Genomic DNA, 16,628 nt, shown 5'->3' on the forward strand with positions numbered 1-16,628 from the left:
TGTTAGCATTCATCACCAAACTCCACTCACATGGAAGCTGTATGTTATCTTATCAGTAACGTCAATAATGTCCTTCCATTTCTCCCAATGCTCATCTGTAGAAAGAAAAAGAACCAACACAGATGGAAGTCAAAGATGTATACATAACTAGCACAAAGCTTTTCTCTTTCAGGTTATCTGCACATAAAAATGATTAGAACATTGATAGTTAAGCGGGAGGCATCAACTTTATGTCATTAATTCCCAACAGATGTTACAACTACATACTACTAAATAAGCATCCTCGTGTGGTTGTTAGGAATGTGGGGAAGGAAAATAAAAATTAGGTCTTCAAAGTGAGGTGAATGAAAGTGAAAACAAATAAATGTTTAATGAGTGATCAGTCCCCCCCCCCCCCAAAAAAAAAAAAAAGAAGAAAAAATGGAGACCACAATAGACATTCAAGAAATACTTTATTTATTGATGCATGTAACAGTTAGAAAATCATGAATGATTTGATACTTACTACTGACTTATTCTGCACTGTTATGAACTAATATATCTAGCCAAAGCTATTTTTTTTTGGATGAATGAATAATTATATTAAAGAACAGAAAAAAGAATACAAGGTCTTTAATAGGAAGACCGAAATAAGGAGTTAAGACCCAAATACAACAATGAATCTGTTCCTTGGGGTATCATCAACATGAGGATGGAGGTAAGCTAACAATCTAAAAGAAACGTCAAAATAGATGACATTCCAAATCATGTCTGAAGAGCAGGATTTGAAAGTCCATCTTTGGAGATTGCACTATCACCAAAGATGATGAATGGAAGCACAAAAAACTAGCTTATCAATCCGATCACAAATGGAAGACCTGAAAAGTTTCACACAATCCAAGACCAATCATGAGCAAACCCAAAAGAATGCCTCGAACGATCCAAAAAAAGCCCAAAAACCCATAAATCCACTGTGTTCAGTTCAACCATGAACTATACATAAGCTGCCATATGCGTGTAGACCTTCATTTAAATTCACTGGAGCAGAAAAATACCACTTAGTTTTGATGGAATATTGAAGAGGAACCAACTCACCACTTGACAACATGGATTAGATCAACTACTTGTCATCCACAAGATAGATCAAAGCATTTCAATCAGCCACATCCCAGCAGCAAACTGCAAAAACAACGCATAATCAAAAAAGTAAGCAATTCAAAAGGAAAATCGTTCAGTGGACAATGTTTATAAGAAAATACCAGTATATAACATTAGAATAAATCTTAAATGATGATGCACCATTAACATTACTTGAGGTCTCAAGGCAATATCAAAACTAACTGAATCCTCTTACTACAAAACTTCAAAGTAAAAAAATCCTGAAGGTAGCTGCAAGGATATATGAAAAACAAGAATATGTATGCATTTCCAGCCTTGAGCATGGGTTTCTCAGTTGCCTCCAACTGCAACTTGCCCAATCATAGCTCTGCACCCGGTTGGTACAATCTTTTTGGAACCAGAGGGAAGCTTGATCCTACCAATAAATACAAAAGCAGACCAAGAGTGTCAAAAATAATTTTATATCAGTAACAACATTTCAAATGTGGAGTTTTTATCACAATGTAGCATCCAATCACAAAGACTTTGGTAGATAGATGAGGCTTATAATTTAAAGAAGCAAAGTACTCAAACACATAACACTCTCTAATTAAATAAGAGATATAAAAGCTTTCAGCAAGTATGATTTAGAAATAACTTAAAGGTACACAAATCATACAAATTAACAGCTCATGACATAAATGGCAATCGTACACTTGCACATATTAAGCAATGAATACTAGGAGAATTTTAATGAACCCATGCAAAAATGGGAATGATCAGATAAAGCAGTTAAGGATCAAATTGGGGGTTAGAGTGATCTCATGGGTGGATCTAAGGAACGGTAAAGCTCAAATTAAATGCACCCAATAAATTTGTCTGGAATTTAGGACAGACCTCTAGGTCAATGATTTATATTATAGCACTAGGGTTCTAAAAACAAACCAAAGTCTGGACTGGAAGTAATCCTGAAAACCCAAATTCTGTAATAGAGGAAACTGAGAAAAGAGAGAATCTTGAGTAACTCACAAACTGGAAACCAGAAAGCCCCAAAACACAATGTCGTTGTATGTGTATGTTTGCCTGAAAGAGATGACTCATGGGTGTGAAGCCAAATCGAAACCCCCGCAACAGAAAACTAGAGATCTCATACCTAGGCAAATGCTTCAAGAAACCAGAGGTCTCATACCATTGCAGTGAAGGCATCGAATAAAAATGTTACCTTTTTTGCAGAAATGGGTGTGAAGCCAAATCGAAGCTCAACAAATCACCAGAACTCGACGACGATGGTCTGCAAAATAGGAAGCCAAATCGAAGTTACTGGCTGAAAGAAGACGACAGTCTGCAAAATACAAACCTAATAGTGCAGCATTATTATCAATATGAGCTGAATCTTGTCCTTGTTCCACACTTTGTTTCTTAGTTGTTGGATTTGGGTCCTCTTCTGACTGGCTCTTTCCGTAGAAAATTAAGTAACAGGTGGCATGATGCTCCAATGCAGTAACTAAGACACAAATCATAATCTGAATTTAGAGGTGAGGAAAGTCATACCTTCAAGAAAATGCTACATCGCACCTGGACTGCTAGTATTGTATAAACATCAAAGAAATGAGGATTGAATGTTATAGCCTGATAAGCAGACCGTGATGAGTTGAGTGTGTAGAAGGCAAGCTGCACAACACAAAAGACATTTTATGATAAGAATAGTGTACTCTGCAATTCAGGAAACAAAAGAAATCATCAGATGATTCGGTACCTTCGCATTTTCAACACACACAAAATCCTTGTAGCAGTGTTCCATCGTTAAATGAGGGTTCCACAAAACACAATCTGACCAACTGCACAGAAAACAGAAGTGTACAAAAAGAATAAGATACATGATTGTTCCCCCATTTTCCTTTCAGGAAAACATTAAATGTTGAAAATGCAAGAACATTATGGGTTGTATTCATGTACTTGGTATTCTTAAGGGTAATTGTTTCTCCCAATCCATTGTTAAGTTCTATCTGACTAGGAGCGTTGAGGTACACACAATCTACAAAACCTGGAAAAGTGATCACATCCCTGAATTGTGGGGAAAAAAGAGAGTCAGAATTTAGGAAGTAATAAAATGTATACTGCTCATACTTCATATTAAAACAGAAGTTGGTGCCTCTAAAATGAGTTCTTTATCCATCAAAATGGTAACTTCCTTTATAAAGTATGTAAGTTGTACAACAGAGGGAAGATTTCAGTTAAGGAAATGTCAACTACCACATAGAAAGTATGTACGCATTTAGTCACAGACTAATGGAAAAGGTTAGCTCCCCAGCTCAACTAGCCAAGCTTAACTGTAATTGATCAGCACAGACAGATGAAAAAGACCATTTTAACTGCTGCATGGATAAGAGATCCCCATGGCTAATCGCATGTCAAATTTTTAGGCACCTTCCCAAAACCATTTCCAGCTGCAAAAATCACCTTTCACATGTTGACTTTTCAGGAAAATTTTCAAGGCTTTATTTACTTTCTGATGATAGGCTGATTGGTACTTCTATGAGTTGCTATGCACTAAGGGGCAGGCCTTGGCACAACGGTCAGTGGACTACAGTTGTGGCCTGAAGTCAAGGTATCGGAGCAGCATCTCAGCAAAAATTGTTTGGGTAAGGCTGCATCACCACCCTTACACCCACCCCCGCCCAAACCCAAATTAAACTGCTTGTGAGGAAGCCTTTTGCACTGGGTTTGCCCTTTCCTGTCATGCACACTGAGTCCCTTCAGTTTATTTATTTATTTATTTTTTAAGGAATGAATGGACTATGATTAATAATTGAGATGTTTCTATTGCAAGGTACCAAGTAAATTCAGCCATAAGTGTTTTCCGAATTGTATAAAATGTGATCAATGTAGATTCACCCAACAACCTTTTACAAAACAACGGGGCATGCATTTATTAGAGAAAACTGTATAGTTACGACAAAGAGAATACAAACCTATCCTCAATGCTCTCCACAGGAATTTTAGGGTCTGGATCCTTGTTCAATGTTTTGCAACCCTTGAGAGATTTTATTGATGCCCCTGTTACGGATCCCTGTAGAATTCTACATATGCATCATGAATCACTTATTTGTTTAACAAACAATCCAGCGACTAAGACAAAACAAAAAGGCTACAACTAAATGATCCATTCTGATTTATATCTGTATATCTATCTTGGATCTGAAGATTATATATATATATATATATATATATATATATATATATATATATATATATATATATATATATATATATATATATATATATATATATTATATATCTGTGCTAAAGTCAGATCCAGACATAGGTTAGTAGTCTTTTTCACATTTTCCCCAAACAATGGAATGAAGCAAAACTATCAAGATCCAACCCATATCCAATTGATATTTTTGACAGTTTAAGTTACAATCGATGTGCATTAGCTAGTATGGGTTACATTGGATCTAGATCCAGACACTATATGGCTTGAAATAGATCAGAATCTAAATTTGGATCTGCATTAAACTAATCCACATTCAACCCGATTCATGCCTTAACAGAAAACATGAATTTAGCAACTCCCTCTGGCCCCCTATTAGCACCTCCGAATGGAATTAGGAGTCTTACACTGAAGTAAGTGTGCAACGCAGTATTAAACGAGAAGGGCTTAGAATCTGTATTTTTTATTGTCAGCTCTGTTGAAAGGCTCTTTGGGTTCAACCTGACCTGCAAAGGAATTGAAATTGCAAACCATAAAGATAAAAACTCTAAGTTAGGTTTCAAAGCAGAACAAAAAATAAAGAAAATTAGAGAACTACTGAATTCATGTAAATACTGACCATGTATAAAGCTTGGAAACTGAAATCCCACATGGAATGGCTGTAAGGAGCATCCCTTAGTTCCAGAGTTACGATGGGATTTCCATCCGCATTTGAAAAATCAACAATAGACCAATTCATGTTCCTTGCAAACCCATGCTGTTACAAAAAATGAATAATACATCAGAATAAAAGGAGTATCACTAGAAATCAAGACAAAAATTAGACATTGACTAAAAACTGAAAGCATTGCACTTGAACCAGTTTTCCAGATGCAAAAACCAGGATCAACCAATTCTTTGCTAAAGAAAATCAGCATTGGCAAATTGTAGAACAATAATTCAAGTTCTCTATCATTATAACATAAGAGAACATTTAAAAATAGTTTATCCAACAGAAGGAAGGACAATCTTTCCCAGAGATGCATGCTTTCATCTGGTAGGAATCTGCGATATCATGAAAGGTACAAACTAACCCCTACTATATCACATGCAATGATATAGATCCTTAAGTCCACACTATGTTGATAATATCTTCATTATCTAGAGCTATTTATTAATGACCTTTGCTTTTGGCTTAGGTATCAATACAACTAGAGATGGAAACCGTGAAAACTTATTTGATTTCGTGCCTTCATGGAGTGCAGACCCACTCAATACTCATGACAGCACATAAAGTCCAATTATTGTAAAACAAGAAAATAAGAGGAATGATAAATTGACCAGTAGCAAAGACTGAAAAGACGAAATGGAAGTGAGCCACACCTGCTAAATTGGACCGGGTTCGAACTGTGGGAAATAATGTGGGATGCCACCACTAATTTCATAAAAATGTGGTTAGTATTGTGAAAAAGAAGACTAGGAAAAAGCAATAATGAAAATTCAGCCTTCAAAGTCATCCTGCTCAAATGCATCCTACATTGGATTGAAAACCAAAAACCAAAAGGCAGCAAACTAATTCAAATTTTCAAGGTTCTCATCAAATAAGCTAAACCTATTAAGCTGGAGAGCATGGACAGTTGGCAGTTGATATCATTGTCCTCAGTTGACAGTCATTAGTGCACTTGGTAGTATGTGAGCAACATGAAGAACAGATAACATTCACACACACCTGTATACCACTGAATCCCGTAATTTAGTGGGAAATAAACTCCACACACACAGAGAAAGAATCCATTGAATGGGGAAAAAAATCCTTCATGAACTTGATCATTTTTTCTTTCTTGCTATGGACAAATTAGAGACTACGATCTGATCCCCTCCACCACAGGGAACAAGTCAGAGAATCCAAATTAAATTGTTGTATTACCACAAAACCTTTTATTTTTCCCCCTACAGTAAGGAAAATAAAATAAGAGGCAGGCCACAGACTAGATTTACAGAGCCATGGCGATTTTCTTTAAAAATAAAACCTGGAGACGAGAAGAACGAGCGTACGTGAAAAAGGGAAACAAGGATTTCTCAAGAGACGCTTGATCCTCGTCAATAACCGTCGCCGCTGGCAGAGATGCAATTTTGCTTGGGTCCTACGCCATTAATGCGCTCACTTCCCAAACGCATGTTAACAAGGGGTGACATTTCCTCATCAACAACAATCTCAGTATGTTGATTGTCATACAGTTGAGCTTGTAGTGACCCAACATTCTCTGTGGAGTAGTCAGACTCAAAACCTGCACTGATCGTAGGCATTCTCTCAACGGAGCTAACCAAAAGGGATGACTCTGCATCTACAATCCCGTCATCTGCCTGTCGAGGCCGAAGATTTGCAGCATCGACCACTCCAAGACGATTTTCGTTGGCGGTGCAACTTCAACAGAACCTGACTTCGACGACCTAGCGACTATAAGTCCTAGACAGCAGCCGTCGACGATCCACGGCTCCCATGGTTCGACTATACGGTAGTGCGAGCTTCATACACCAGAGCCGGAAGTTCTTCCTCCCTGCTCGAAGCAAGCTCAACCAAGAGCTTCAATGGCCCGCCAGGGGCCAAGACGGCAACCAAATTGTACACAGTCAGGGCCACAAGCAGAACCCAGATCGTCCATTCAGGTAATCTGGAAAACCAAGCAGCAAGATTATTGTTCAACCTCCTGCTTCCTCCTCTTCTTCTTCTTCTTCTCCAGATTCGTCGGACCTCGAAATCGAAATCACGAAATGAGGGTTGGGCGGTTTCGTTTTGTGTTTTTTCAAAACATTTTGAATATTTGAGTGGTTTTTGAATTCGTATCTACGTATTTGACACAGGTATAAAACGTTTGATCGAACCGCCCAAGTTGAACCGAATTCATGCATTAGACCGAACCGAATACCAAAACCCATGCTTTAAGAGATTTTTTGATTATTTTAATGAAAAGATAAAGCGCACCGTCCGATTAGATCGGACGGTGCGCTTAACCGTCAAGCGCATTAATTGCGCTTGACTATAGCAAAACGCGAAGGGAAGGTGCATACGCAAAGCCCCCATCTCAGATGGTCCAAAGAAGAAGGAGCGGTAGGCCATGTTTGCGTTGTCAATAGAGATGGCGAGTGTGCCATTGGCATCCGAAACTTCATTGTACTCAGGGTGCAAGAAGGTCACACCAGATGGGTGAGGGTTCCTTGCGTTGAAGATTTCTCTCTTCCACACGGGTGGCACTGATGGAGCTTGTGCTCCGCGTGCCATCTCTCCGACGGTTGACAGGAACTGAGCCAAGCCATCAGCATCGCTCATGGTATGGTTTAACCGAATAGCGAAGACGAATCCACCACACATTAAACGAGTAACTTGAATCAATAACAGAGGGGAGTCAAGGACATCGCTTGATCCAGGGACCTCGTATAAGAGCTCCTCAAAACAAGGAAACGGTGGCAGCAACGCATCGCCGAACTGCTCAAGCGTCACATCAGCATCGGCCTCAATGAACAAGACACCTTCTCCGGTGCACTCCACAACCAGCTTCCGGCCATGTATTTCTCTAAGCCTACCGGCAAATGGATAGTAAAACACTAGAGCTTCTGCTAATGCCTTCCTTATGACTGTCACTGGGTCCTTTCTTCTCATTTTTGGCTCGTTTCGGTAGAAATATATCACTGGGATTTGGAAACGAAAGCCCTCTTGGTCATCAATGTCAGAGAGATATTTGAATTCATAGGGTGTAGGTTTAGCTGGTGTGATCAGCTCTGGTTCGTGTCTTCGAACCTGGAACACTAAAGGTGAAGAAGATAATGCCATGCCAAATGAAAGATTTGGTAACAGGAGAGGGAAATGTGACTAGAAGATGAAGAAGGTTATTTAGTGATATATGACAATGGTGGAGATATATTTATAGGCAATAAATAGAGCAATACGCACGGCTGTCGTTGGGAGACATGAACCAATCATGTATGAATTTATTCATTTACTAGTAAAAACGCACCCGTAAAATGCGCGTGAACGTTTTGCTCTTAATGTAATTAGATTGAAGCAGAGTATAGATTTTTAATGATGCATGATTTGACTTAACTAATTTTTAGCTCTACTTATACTTTTCTTTTTAAACAAATAAAAATTATTAGAAAAAAGATTGAGATATTGACATAAAGTGTTAGAAGAGAGCTAATATGGGAGTTAAATGTTGTATTATCTCAATAATCTATTGAACGTGGTTGTTTGTGTTCTTTCAATTCCATTATGAAATAGTTGTTAATACTATTTTAATAAGTGAAGTAGCAATCGTCTAACCAATTGGCTCCAACTTTGATGAAACGACCCAAATTCGTACTAATTGATGTTAACAATAAGGGATCGGTTTCTGTATGACACGGCAGGATCATAAGCAAACCCAACCAGATTGATCCGATCTAATTGGTTTGGTTTGAAATCATATGATAAAGATGACGAAAAAGCTTCATTTGGATTGTTAAATTGAGGTCAATCTGATATGGATTCATTCGATTCTACCCTAACCGCATAAGCTTCTCATCTAAAGCATATCGTATTGCCGATACCAAAAGAGCATATCATATGGCAAACTTTAGATTACTCGGCGTCAGCCACTGATGCAAGAGTGAAAATGTAGAAGCATAAGGAAAATGTTTAAAAAACATATCATGGCTGTCATTAGTATTTCAACGCAGCAATTTCGCTAGAGCTTCTAGTAGTAAAACATAATTAAGAATGTGAACAACAAAATCTATTTTATCTGATTATCAAAATGCCATAGAGTTAGCAAATAGTCAAAAGTCATGATGATGGATAGAAATTCATATAAGAGATGAAAATATAAACCTCCAACTCATTCTTAGGAATTTCAGCACACACAAGAGGATGGGCTAGGTAGGAAGTAGGATTAGAGTTTGCAATAGAGGTGCAAATGTCTTAGTAGTAAATGATGAAGCAACGTGTTTGGGATATTAGGACTTGTTTGAGAGCACTAAAAAATATGCAAAAGCTGGAAAGATATTAACATTGAGTTCAGTTGAGCACTGGCCCTATTAGAAGTTTAGGAAAATTATTCAACAGAATTAAATATAGTCAAAGCGTCAAGAAGAGAAGGAATATCTGAATATGTAAAAACGTAATTCAAAAAATAAAAGATTTTGTAGAGAAATTTAATAAGGGTAATTTAAAACGTAAAAAGGAATTTGCAAAGAAATTCAAAACGTTCCCATGAGAGGAAAAATAAGAATTTCAATATTTTTTTATTATTATTTTTTTGGTAAAAAGAATTCCAAGAGACCTAAAATGTTGGAAAAAATATAATTTAAAAGAAAATAAATAAAGAAGTTTTAAGATATTGGATATCTTAGCATTATTTATTATATTAATATTATCGCTTCACAATGATTTCAAGAGATTTGAAAATATGCAAGGCTCAACTTCCCTAGGGGAGGTCTTGGGTTCGCACCTGTTCGGCGGCATTAATTATATATATATAAAATCTCCCTTGAGGAAGTAATCATGGTGCGCGTAAGCTGGCCCGGATGAACCTCATCCAAAAAAAAAAAAAAAAAATTAATTTGTATTTAAAATTGTTTGTATTTTCAATAGGGAGGGGTAGATATGATAGTATTAATTTCAACTAATTATTCATTTATAATAATTGTAACTATTAATATATTTGTAAATAAAATTTACAATTTCAGACATCATTTATTAGTGACTTGAAGTTCTAATTAATTGAATACATAAGGGTATTTAAGGAAACCAAAATGTAGTCACCTAATTATTCAGTAATAATAATTGTAACTATTAATATATTTGTGAATGAAATTTACAATTTCAGACATCATTTATTAGTGACTTAAAGTTTTAATTAATTGAATACATAAAGGTATTTAAGAAAACCAAAATGTAGCCATGTCTTTTGAGTTCATGCTTTTATAATAGTAGTATGATTTATTTTTTTCCCTTTCTTAGGATAAAACGCTGTTTATTCAGCGCCAATGAAATATATGGTACATAAATCATACATGCGAAAATGAGACAATTGCAACCCCTACGGAGCGCCATCCTATCCTTTATCTTTTTCTTTAGACAAAAATTTCCTTCAGGTTGTTGCCACCACTCAGCATACAGTGTTGTCCCAACCATAGTAAAAGACAATCCAAGTGATTAAATGTAACCTAGGAGGATCCATGTTGGGAACAATATTGCATCACACATTTACATATGGTGTATCTGGCCTTCATATCATTAACATGGAGAGGGTCCACCATGGTCTTAAAGGTGAGTTTCCACCATGTAATGGTGTGAAGCTCTCCTCTTTGAGGTATAGGAATCAAACCCCACGAGATTTAAGTTTTTTTCACTCTTTAAATCTAGATATATTTCCCTTCTATTGAAGCTAAAGAAAAATAATCAAGAGTTGGGATATTTTATAGGTACACTGTGAAAGAAAACACATTGTTGTATAGAAACAAATGTTATAACATAGACAATTGATAAATTCATTTCATGTATACTATTTCAAAATAATTAACTGGATATATTTTCATGTGTTCGCAATAGTTTTTATCATTTTACCTTAATATCGCATGCAAATAAGTATTTGATGCACTTTCCCTGAATTTAAGTAACTTTGGTAATTTATATTTATCTTGAAAATCATGATTCAAATTTATTATTTGTGCTTGTAATGAATCATCTCAATACTTGGACTCCTTCAACAACTAAAATTTTCTTGGAGCAATTGGTAGAGTCTGAAGGTTGATCAAAGAAGGAAAATGAGGAAAAAAAATCCTATTTATAGAAGGAAGAGAGAAAAATCATGTTTTTGAGTGTGCTCTGCCTAGTTTTGATAAAGTCTTTCATTGAATGACAATTCGTAGTTCAATCGAGCTGATTTTTGGACAAGAGCCTCATGACTTCTTGATATTCAAAATTAGTGGTGGGATTGTGCATTTGAGCTATAGAAGTCAGTGCAATTTATACACCACCTAGAAAAGCAAATTTCTTGATTGAGTCAGATTAAGAACTCAAGAGTCTGTTTTCAAATTGTGTTAGATTGAGTCAATGAATCACATCCCATGTAATCTAGGAAATCCCTAGGGGAGAAAAATCTGACCATAAGGAATTATTTTATAAAGGAAGAGCTACTAGAGACGTTTTGAGGAGCATCAGAGGAGTATTAGAGTAGTTGTTGCCCGGGCTGGATTTTTTCTTTTTCTAGAGTGATGTTTTCCTTAATTTCTTCTTCTTCTTCTTCTCTTATAATGTTCTAAACTTCTATTGCTAGAATGTAGATAGATCCTGACTAAATTAATTTATTAAATTCTTTCTTTCATGCAATAGAATCCTTTACTCTTTGCTTTCTTCAATTTTGTTCTTAATGTCTGAATGCTTGATCAATATTCATGAATTCCGTGGTATGCTTTTATACATGTAACGGTGGAGAATGTATGCTAGACCTAAGGTTGAAGAATAATAAACTACATCTAATGCGTGACAAGTTAGACGGTTTGTTCTACATTCTTTAGGGATTTTATGTTTCATGCAATGCATTGAATTGATTTTCTATGCATAAAAGGTAGGAGCGATTTGGTGTGTTAGGGACCTCTAAGCATAACAGTTGGGGTGATCTAATTTAGTAATCTTGTTGGCAAAAGTAGAGTTAATTGATTGTATGAAGGGGATGGACAGATAGTTAATGACATGTTTAGTGAATTCAAAATTCTAGTGTCTTTTTTAATTGATTTGCTTAGGATTCTTCTTTGTGATTATGTTAGTATAATCAATAGCTAATTCTCAGTTTTGACCACTAGATAAATTATAAGTGTTTTTGAAGTTGGTAGGTAATTTGACACTTTCAAATCCATGTGGGAATAACATACCTCTTACTTCTATATTACTTGAGCGGCCTTGTGCACTTGTGAGTATGAACGTGACAAGTTTTTGGTGCCATTGCTTTAGATTGATGAGCATTAAAGTTGTTATTAACTAAAACTACACTCTGTTAATCTAGTTTTTGGTTCGTTAAAATTCTGGTTTTTCCTGTAGCGTGTTTTCCCCCCTTTCTTTTTGTTGCTGCTATTTGGGTTAGATTTTTTTTCTAGAATTTATGATTTTTATGTCCTTCTATTTCGTTTCAAATCTTGCTCAGTTCTTTCTTTCATGATAATTCTGATTTTCTTTTGCTCTGAGTTTTTATTTATTTATTCTTCATTCTTTTAGTGACCTCTTGCGTTTAGGGTATTGTTGTCTTATAAGTCAGTCGTTTTATGCATTGTTCTTGTCTAGTCTGAATTTTTTTTCTTCTTTCTTAATCTTGCTTCTCTTTAGTTCTGAATTTTTTTTCTTCTATTTGTTTGAGCTTTTAGTTCAGTTGTCTATGGAGTGTTTTAGTTTCTGTTTAGGTTTGGAATATTTTTCTATTAAACATAATCATCTAAACCATAACCTCTAAAGTTTCTGTTCACTTCTAAACTTATCTTATCTAATCCGTGTTCACTCATAGTGTGGCCTTATTTTTTAGGTTTCACTAATGCATAACTCAAAGATCTGGTAACCCAACAACAACTTTGATCTAGAGATTGAGAGAACCTTCTGAAGAGGGAGAAAAAGTCAGCAACCTGAAAAATTATTCTTGAAGTTGTTCTTGGAGAACATGAAGCGATGGAAGATGTAAATCACCAGGATAATCTACCAAATAATGGGCTATAGAACCTAGCACGAGCAGCACCTAGAGGACTTTGAGAGATCACAATAACCCTCCTGTCATAGCCCCACTATCAAGCATTAGAAGCCCTGCAATCAAAGTAAACAATTTTGAATTGAAACCCGCTTTTATTTAGATTCTTCAAAATGTAGTGCAATTTTATGGATTGGCTAGTGAAGACCCTAATGCATACTTAGAGGCATTCCTAGAAATTTGTGACACTATCAAGTACAATGGAGTTAGCGAAGACACCATCCATCTAAGACTCTTCCCTTTCTCTTTGCATGACAAAGTGAAAACATGGCTATAGTCCCTACCTGTAGATTCATTACGACTTGGGATTCTTTGGTTCAAAAGTTCTAAAATAAATTTTTTCCCCTTGTTAAATCTGCTAAGTTGTGTAATAACAATATTACTTTTGTGCAGAGAGGAGAGTCTTTACATGAGACATGGGAGCATTTCAAATAATACTTGTGAAGATACCCACATCAGTCTTCCCCAATAGAATGATCATACAGAATTTCTACAATGGGTTAAAAGGGCAATTCAAGTCCATCATAGATGCGGTTGCAAAAGGGTCATTAATCCATAACAAAGAATTAAATAAGGTCGATGAATTGGTGGACGATATGGCAACTAACTCCTACTAGTGGCTATTTTATAGACAGCCAAGGGGTAGAGTTGCAAGGGGTGTATAAGGTTGATACCATGGCTGCAATAGAAGCGAAATTCAATGCCAAACTAGAAATGCTTGGAAGAAGAGTTGAAAATCTAATTGTTTCTAAAATTCAGGGGGTTCTTGTGATTTGAGTAGTGGTAGCCATGATTTTGATACATATTCTAATGATTCTTCAGAAAATGCTAATTTTGTTTCAAATAATTTTGGCAGGAATCCTGAAGGCAACCCCTACAAAAATACTTACAATCCAGGGTAGAGGAACCACCCAAATTTTATATGGAAAAATCAAGGGCAACAAAGACAAGAACCGAAGGTAGCACCCCTCAAACAATCATTTGGAAGTGATTATAATGCAAATAGCAAATATTTCTAATGAAATGACAAAGACTTCCATTGAGTTCATGAGGAGTGTAGAGGTGCACTTCCAAAACCAAGATGTATCCGTACACAATCTTGAGAAGCAAATAAGCCAATTCTCCAAGTAAATCTCTGAACCCCCATATGGAGGTCTACCTAGCAACACTAAACCAAACCACTGGAGAGAGCACAACCCATCACATTCAGAAGTGGTAGAAAAATAAACATTCTTAATGTAACAGCGGAGGAGGCGAGAAAAAGGCAGCCAGAGAAACATGACAACTCTAGACCTATTTATTTAGATGCTTCTACCCCTAACTTGCCCCCCGACCCATCTAATATTTCTTCTACTCCTTTTCCTAGTAGCCTTATTAAAATGAAAGAGGACTTCTAGTTCCTCAAATTTTTAGATGTCTCCTAGAAAATTAAAATTAACATTCCTGTAGTAAATGCAATCTCCTAAATGCTGAGCCATGCGAAATTTTTGAAGGAGGTCATTGCAAAGAAGAGGAGATTTGAAACTATCAAGTTGAACGAGGGTGTTCAGCGATCCTTCAACATAAGCTTCCACAAAAAAGGAAAGATTCAGGGAATTTTATTATCACTTGCCAGATTGGTGATCTTTTATTTATAACGCTTTGTGTGATTTAAGAGCTTCAATTAATTTGATGTCTTATTCATTGTATGAAAATTTGGGGATTATGGATGTTAAACCAACTAGGATATCCTTGCTACTGATAGACCGATCCATCAAGTAGCCATGCGGAATTTTAGAGGATGAGCTAGTGAAAGTTGACAAATATATCTTTATTGTTGATTCTGTGGTACTTGAGACAAAAGAGGACTTTGAAGTTTTCATTATTTTGGAATGACCATTCTTAGCTATGGGAAGAGCTTTGATTGATGTGCAACAAGAAAAATTGACACTTACGGTGAAAGATGAAAATGTCACATTTAATGTCTTTAAAGCTATACACCACCCTAGTAAACATATGGACTATTTTAGAGTAGATGTCATCAATGAGATTATCCAGTCCCTACCCCAAGCATTGTTGGACCATGACCCTCTAGAATTAGCTTTAACTACTGCTTGTGATGAGTATGGGTTACAAGAGGTGTGAACAATATTACATGAGTTAAATTCAGTAAAGCCTTTTACTAGGCAATTTGTGCCTCGCTAGACTGAGTTAGCGAAGGAAGGACCTAAGCCCAAACACTCTATTGAGGAGCCCCCCTCTTTGGAATTAAAACCTCTCCAAACCATCTAAAATATGTTTTCTTATATGATAAATCTCTACCTATAATAATTTCTTCATTTTTGACAAGTGATTTGGAGGAGCGACTACTGCAGGTACTCAAGGAGCATGAAAAGGCAATAGGATGGGGGATCGCTGATATAAAAAGAATAAGCTCTTCCATTTGTACACATAAAATTTTATGGAAGAAGGGCACAAGTCTGTTGTACAACGTCAAAGGAGATTGAACATTGCAATGCAAGAAGTTGTCAAGAAGGAAGTAATTAAACTCTTGGATGCATGTATTATTTACCCAATTTCGAACAGTTCATGGGTTAGTCCAATACAGGTAGTACCTAAGAAAGATGAGATAATTGTGGTAAAGAATGATAACCATGAATGCATCCCTACTAGGGCAGTCACAGGTTGGAGGGTATGCATCAACTATAGGAAGTTGAAAGACGCTGCCCATAAAGACCATTTTCCCTTACCTTTTATTGATCAGATGCTTGAACAATTAGCCTATCATGAATACTATTGCTTCCTAGATGGTTATCCAGGATATTTTCACGTTCCCATAGCTCCTGGGGCTCAGGAGAAGACCATATTTACATGCTCATATGGCACTTTTTCCTATAGGAGGATGCCATTCAGCCTATGCAATGCACCTGCCACTTTTCAGCAATACATGCAAACAAAGACATAATAGAGACTAGAATAGAATTTTTTGTGGATGATTTTATGTTTTTGGTTATGATTTTGATATTTGCATGTATAATTTAGAGAAGGTATTACAAAGATGTGAAGATAGTAGTTTGGTTTTACATTGGGAAAAATGTTATTTTACAGTGCAAGAGGGGATTGTATTGGGGCATAAAATCTCAGCTAAGGGCATAAAGGTGGATTGTGCAAAAATATATGTTATTTTTAGTTTACCTCCTACTACTAACCTAAAGTTACTTTGAGGTTTTCTTGGTCATGCAATTTTTTACAGGTGATTTATCAAAAACTTCTCCAAGATAGCCCGACCCGTAACCCGATTGCTTCAAAAAGACACTATATTTGTCTTTAACCTACTTTACAAAGGTTGTAAATCAACAACAAGGTGAGGACGTTCACTTACACATAACTCTAGTTACATTCTTGTTTGTTATAGAACTTGAATGTATGTTTTCATATTGTTGTTTTAGGGTTTAAGAATGATTACTATGACTCTATAATTTCAGAATATAGTTGATCAATGATATTATGCATATCTGTTAAATATGTGGCTGTTTGGATTTGGAATGAATTGTGACATGATAACGTGATTGGAATCATATTGTAATGCGAATATAGGTTGTGATTGTGAA

General features: G+C 36.1%; 1 protein-coding gene and 1 pseudogene across 5 annotated transcripts; both read right to left on the reverse strand.

The window, feature by feature from the left end:
• Positions 1-1,165: 1,165 nt before the first annotated feature.
• LOC149012970 (putative glucose-6-phosphate 1-epimerase) lies at positions 1,166-7,052 on the reverse strand. 5 transcript variants are annotated; one of them, XM_089158732.1, is made up of 10 exons: positions 6,329-7,052; positions 5,657-5,708; positions 4,914-5,051; positions 4,702-4,800; positions 4,050-4,147; positions 3,034-3,141; positions 2,834-2,915; positions 2,629-2,748; positions 2,300-2,368; positions 1,166-1,513 (listed from the first exon to the last, which is right to left on the reverse strand). In XM_089158732.1, the coding sequence occupies exons 3-9, from the start codon at positions 5,031-5,033 to the stop codon at positions 2,345-2,347; spliced, it is 651 nt and encodes a 216-aa protein (XP_089014858.1). In that variant the 5' UTR covers positions 5,034-5,051; positions 5,657-5,708; positions 6,329-7,052; the 3' UTR covers positions 1,166-1,513; positions 2,300-2,344. The 5 variants fall into 5 exon arrangements, with proteins under 5 accessions (XP_089014858.1, XP_089014857.1, XP_089014854.1 ...); XM_089158731.1 differs by having other exon boundaries at positions 1,166-2,160; XM_089158728.1 differs by having other exon boundaries at positions 1,166-2,368.
• On the reverse strand, positions 6,374-8,102 carry LOC149012971 (benzyl alcohol O-benzoyltransferase pseudogene; annotated as a pseudogene).
• Positions 8,103-16,628: the final 8,526 nt, after the last annotated feature.

This window comes from Hakea prostrata, chromosome 6 (genome assembly GCF_041222555.1).
Source record: "Hakea prostrata isolate BN-2017 chromosome 6, UWA_Hpros_2, whole genome shotgun sequence".
Taxonomy (NCBI): Eukaryota; Viridiplantae; Streptophyta; class Magnoliopsida; order Proteales; family Proteaceae; genus Hakea; species Hakea prostrata.

Bases quoted from the DNA above. Each gene is read 5' to 3' on its own strand.
- LOC149012970 (XM_089158730.1), bottom strand. From the start codon at position 5,033: ATGAATTGGTCTATTGTTGATTTTTCAAATGCGGATGGAAATCCCATC. The intron at 4,148-4,701 runs GTAAGACTCCTA...AGAATTCTACAG, and splicing joins CGTTGCACACTTACTTCAGT to GGATCCGTAACAGGGGCATC. The intron at 2,916-3,033 runs GTACATGAATAC...TTTTCTGTGCAG, and splicing joins ATTACCCTTAAGAATACCAA to TTGGTCAGATTGTGTTTTGT.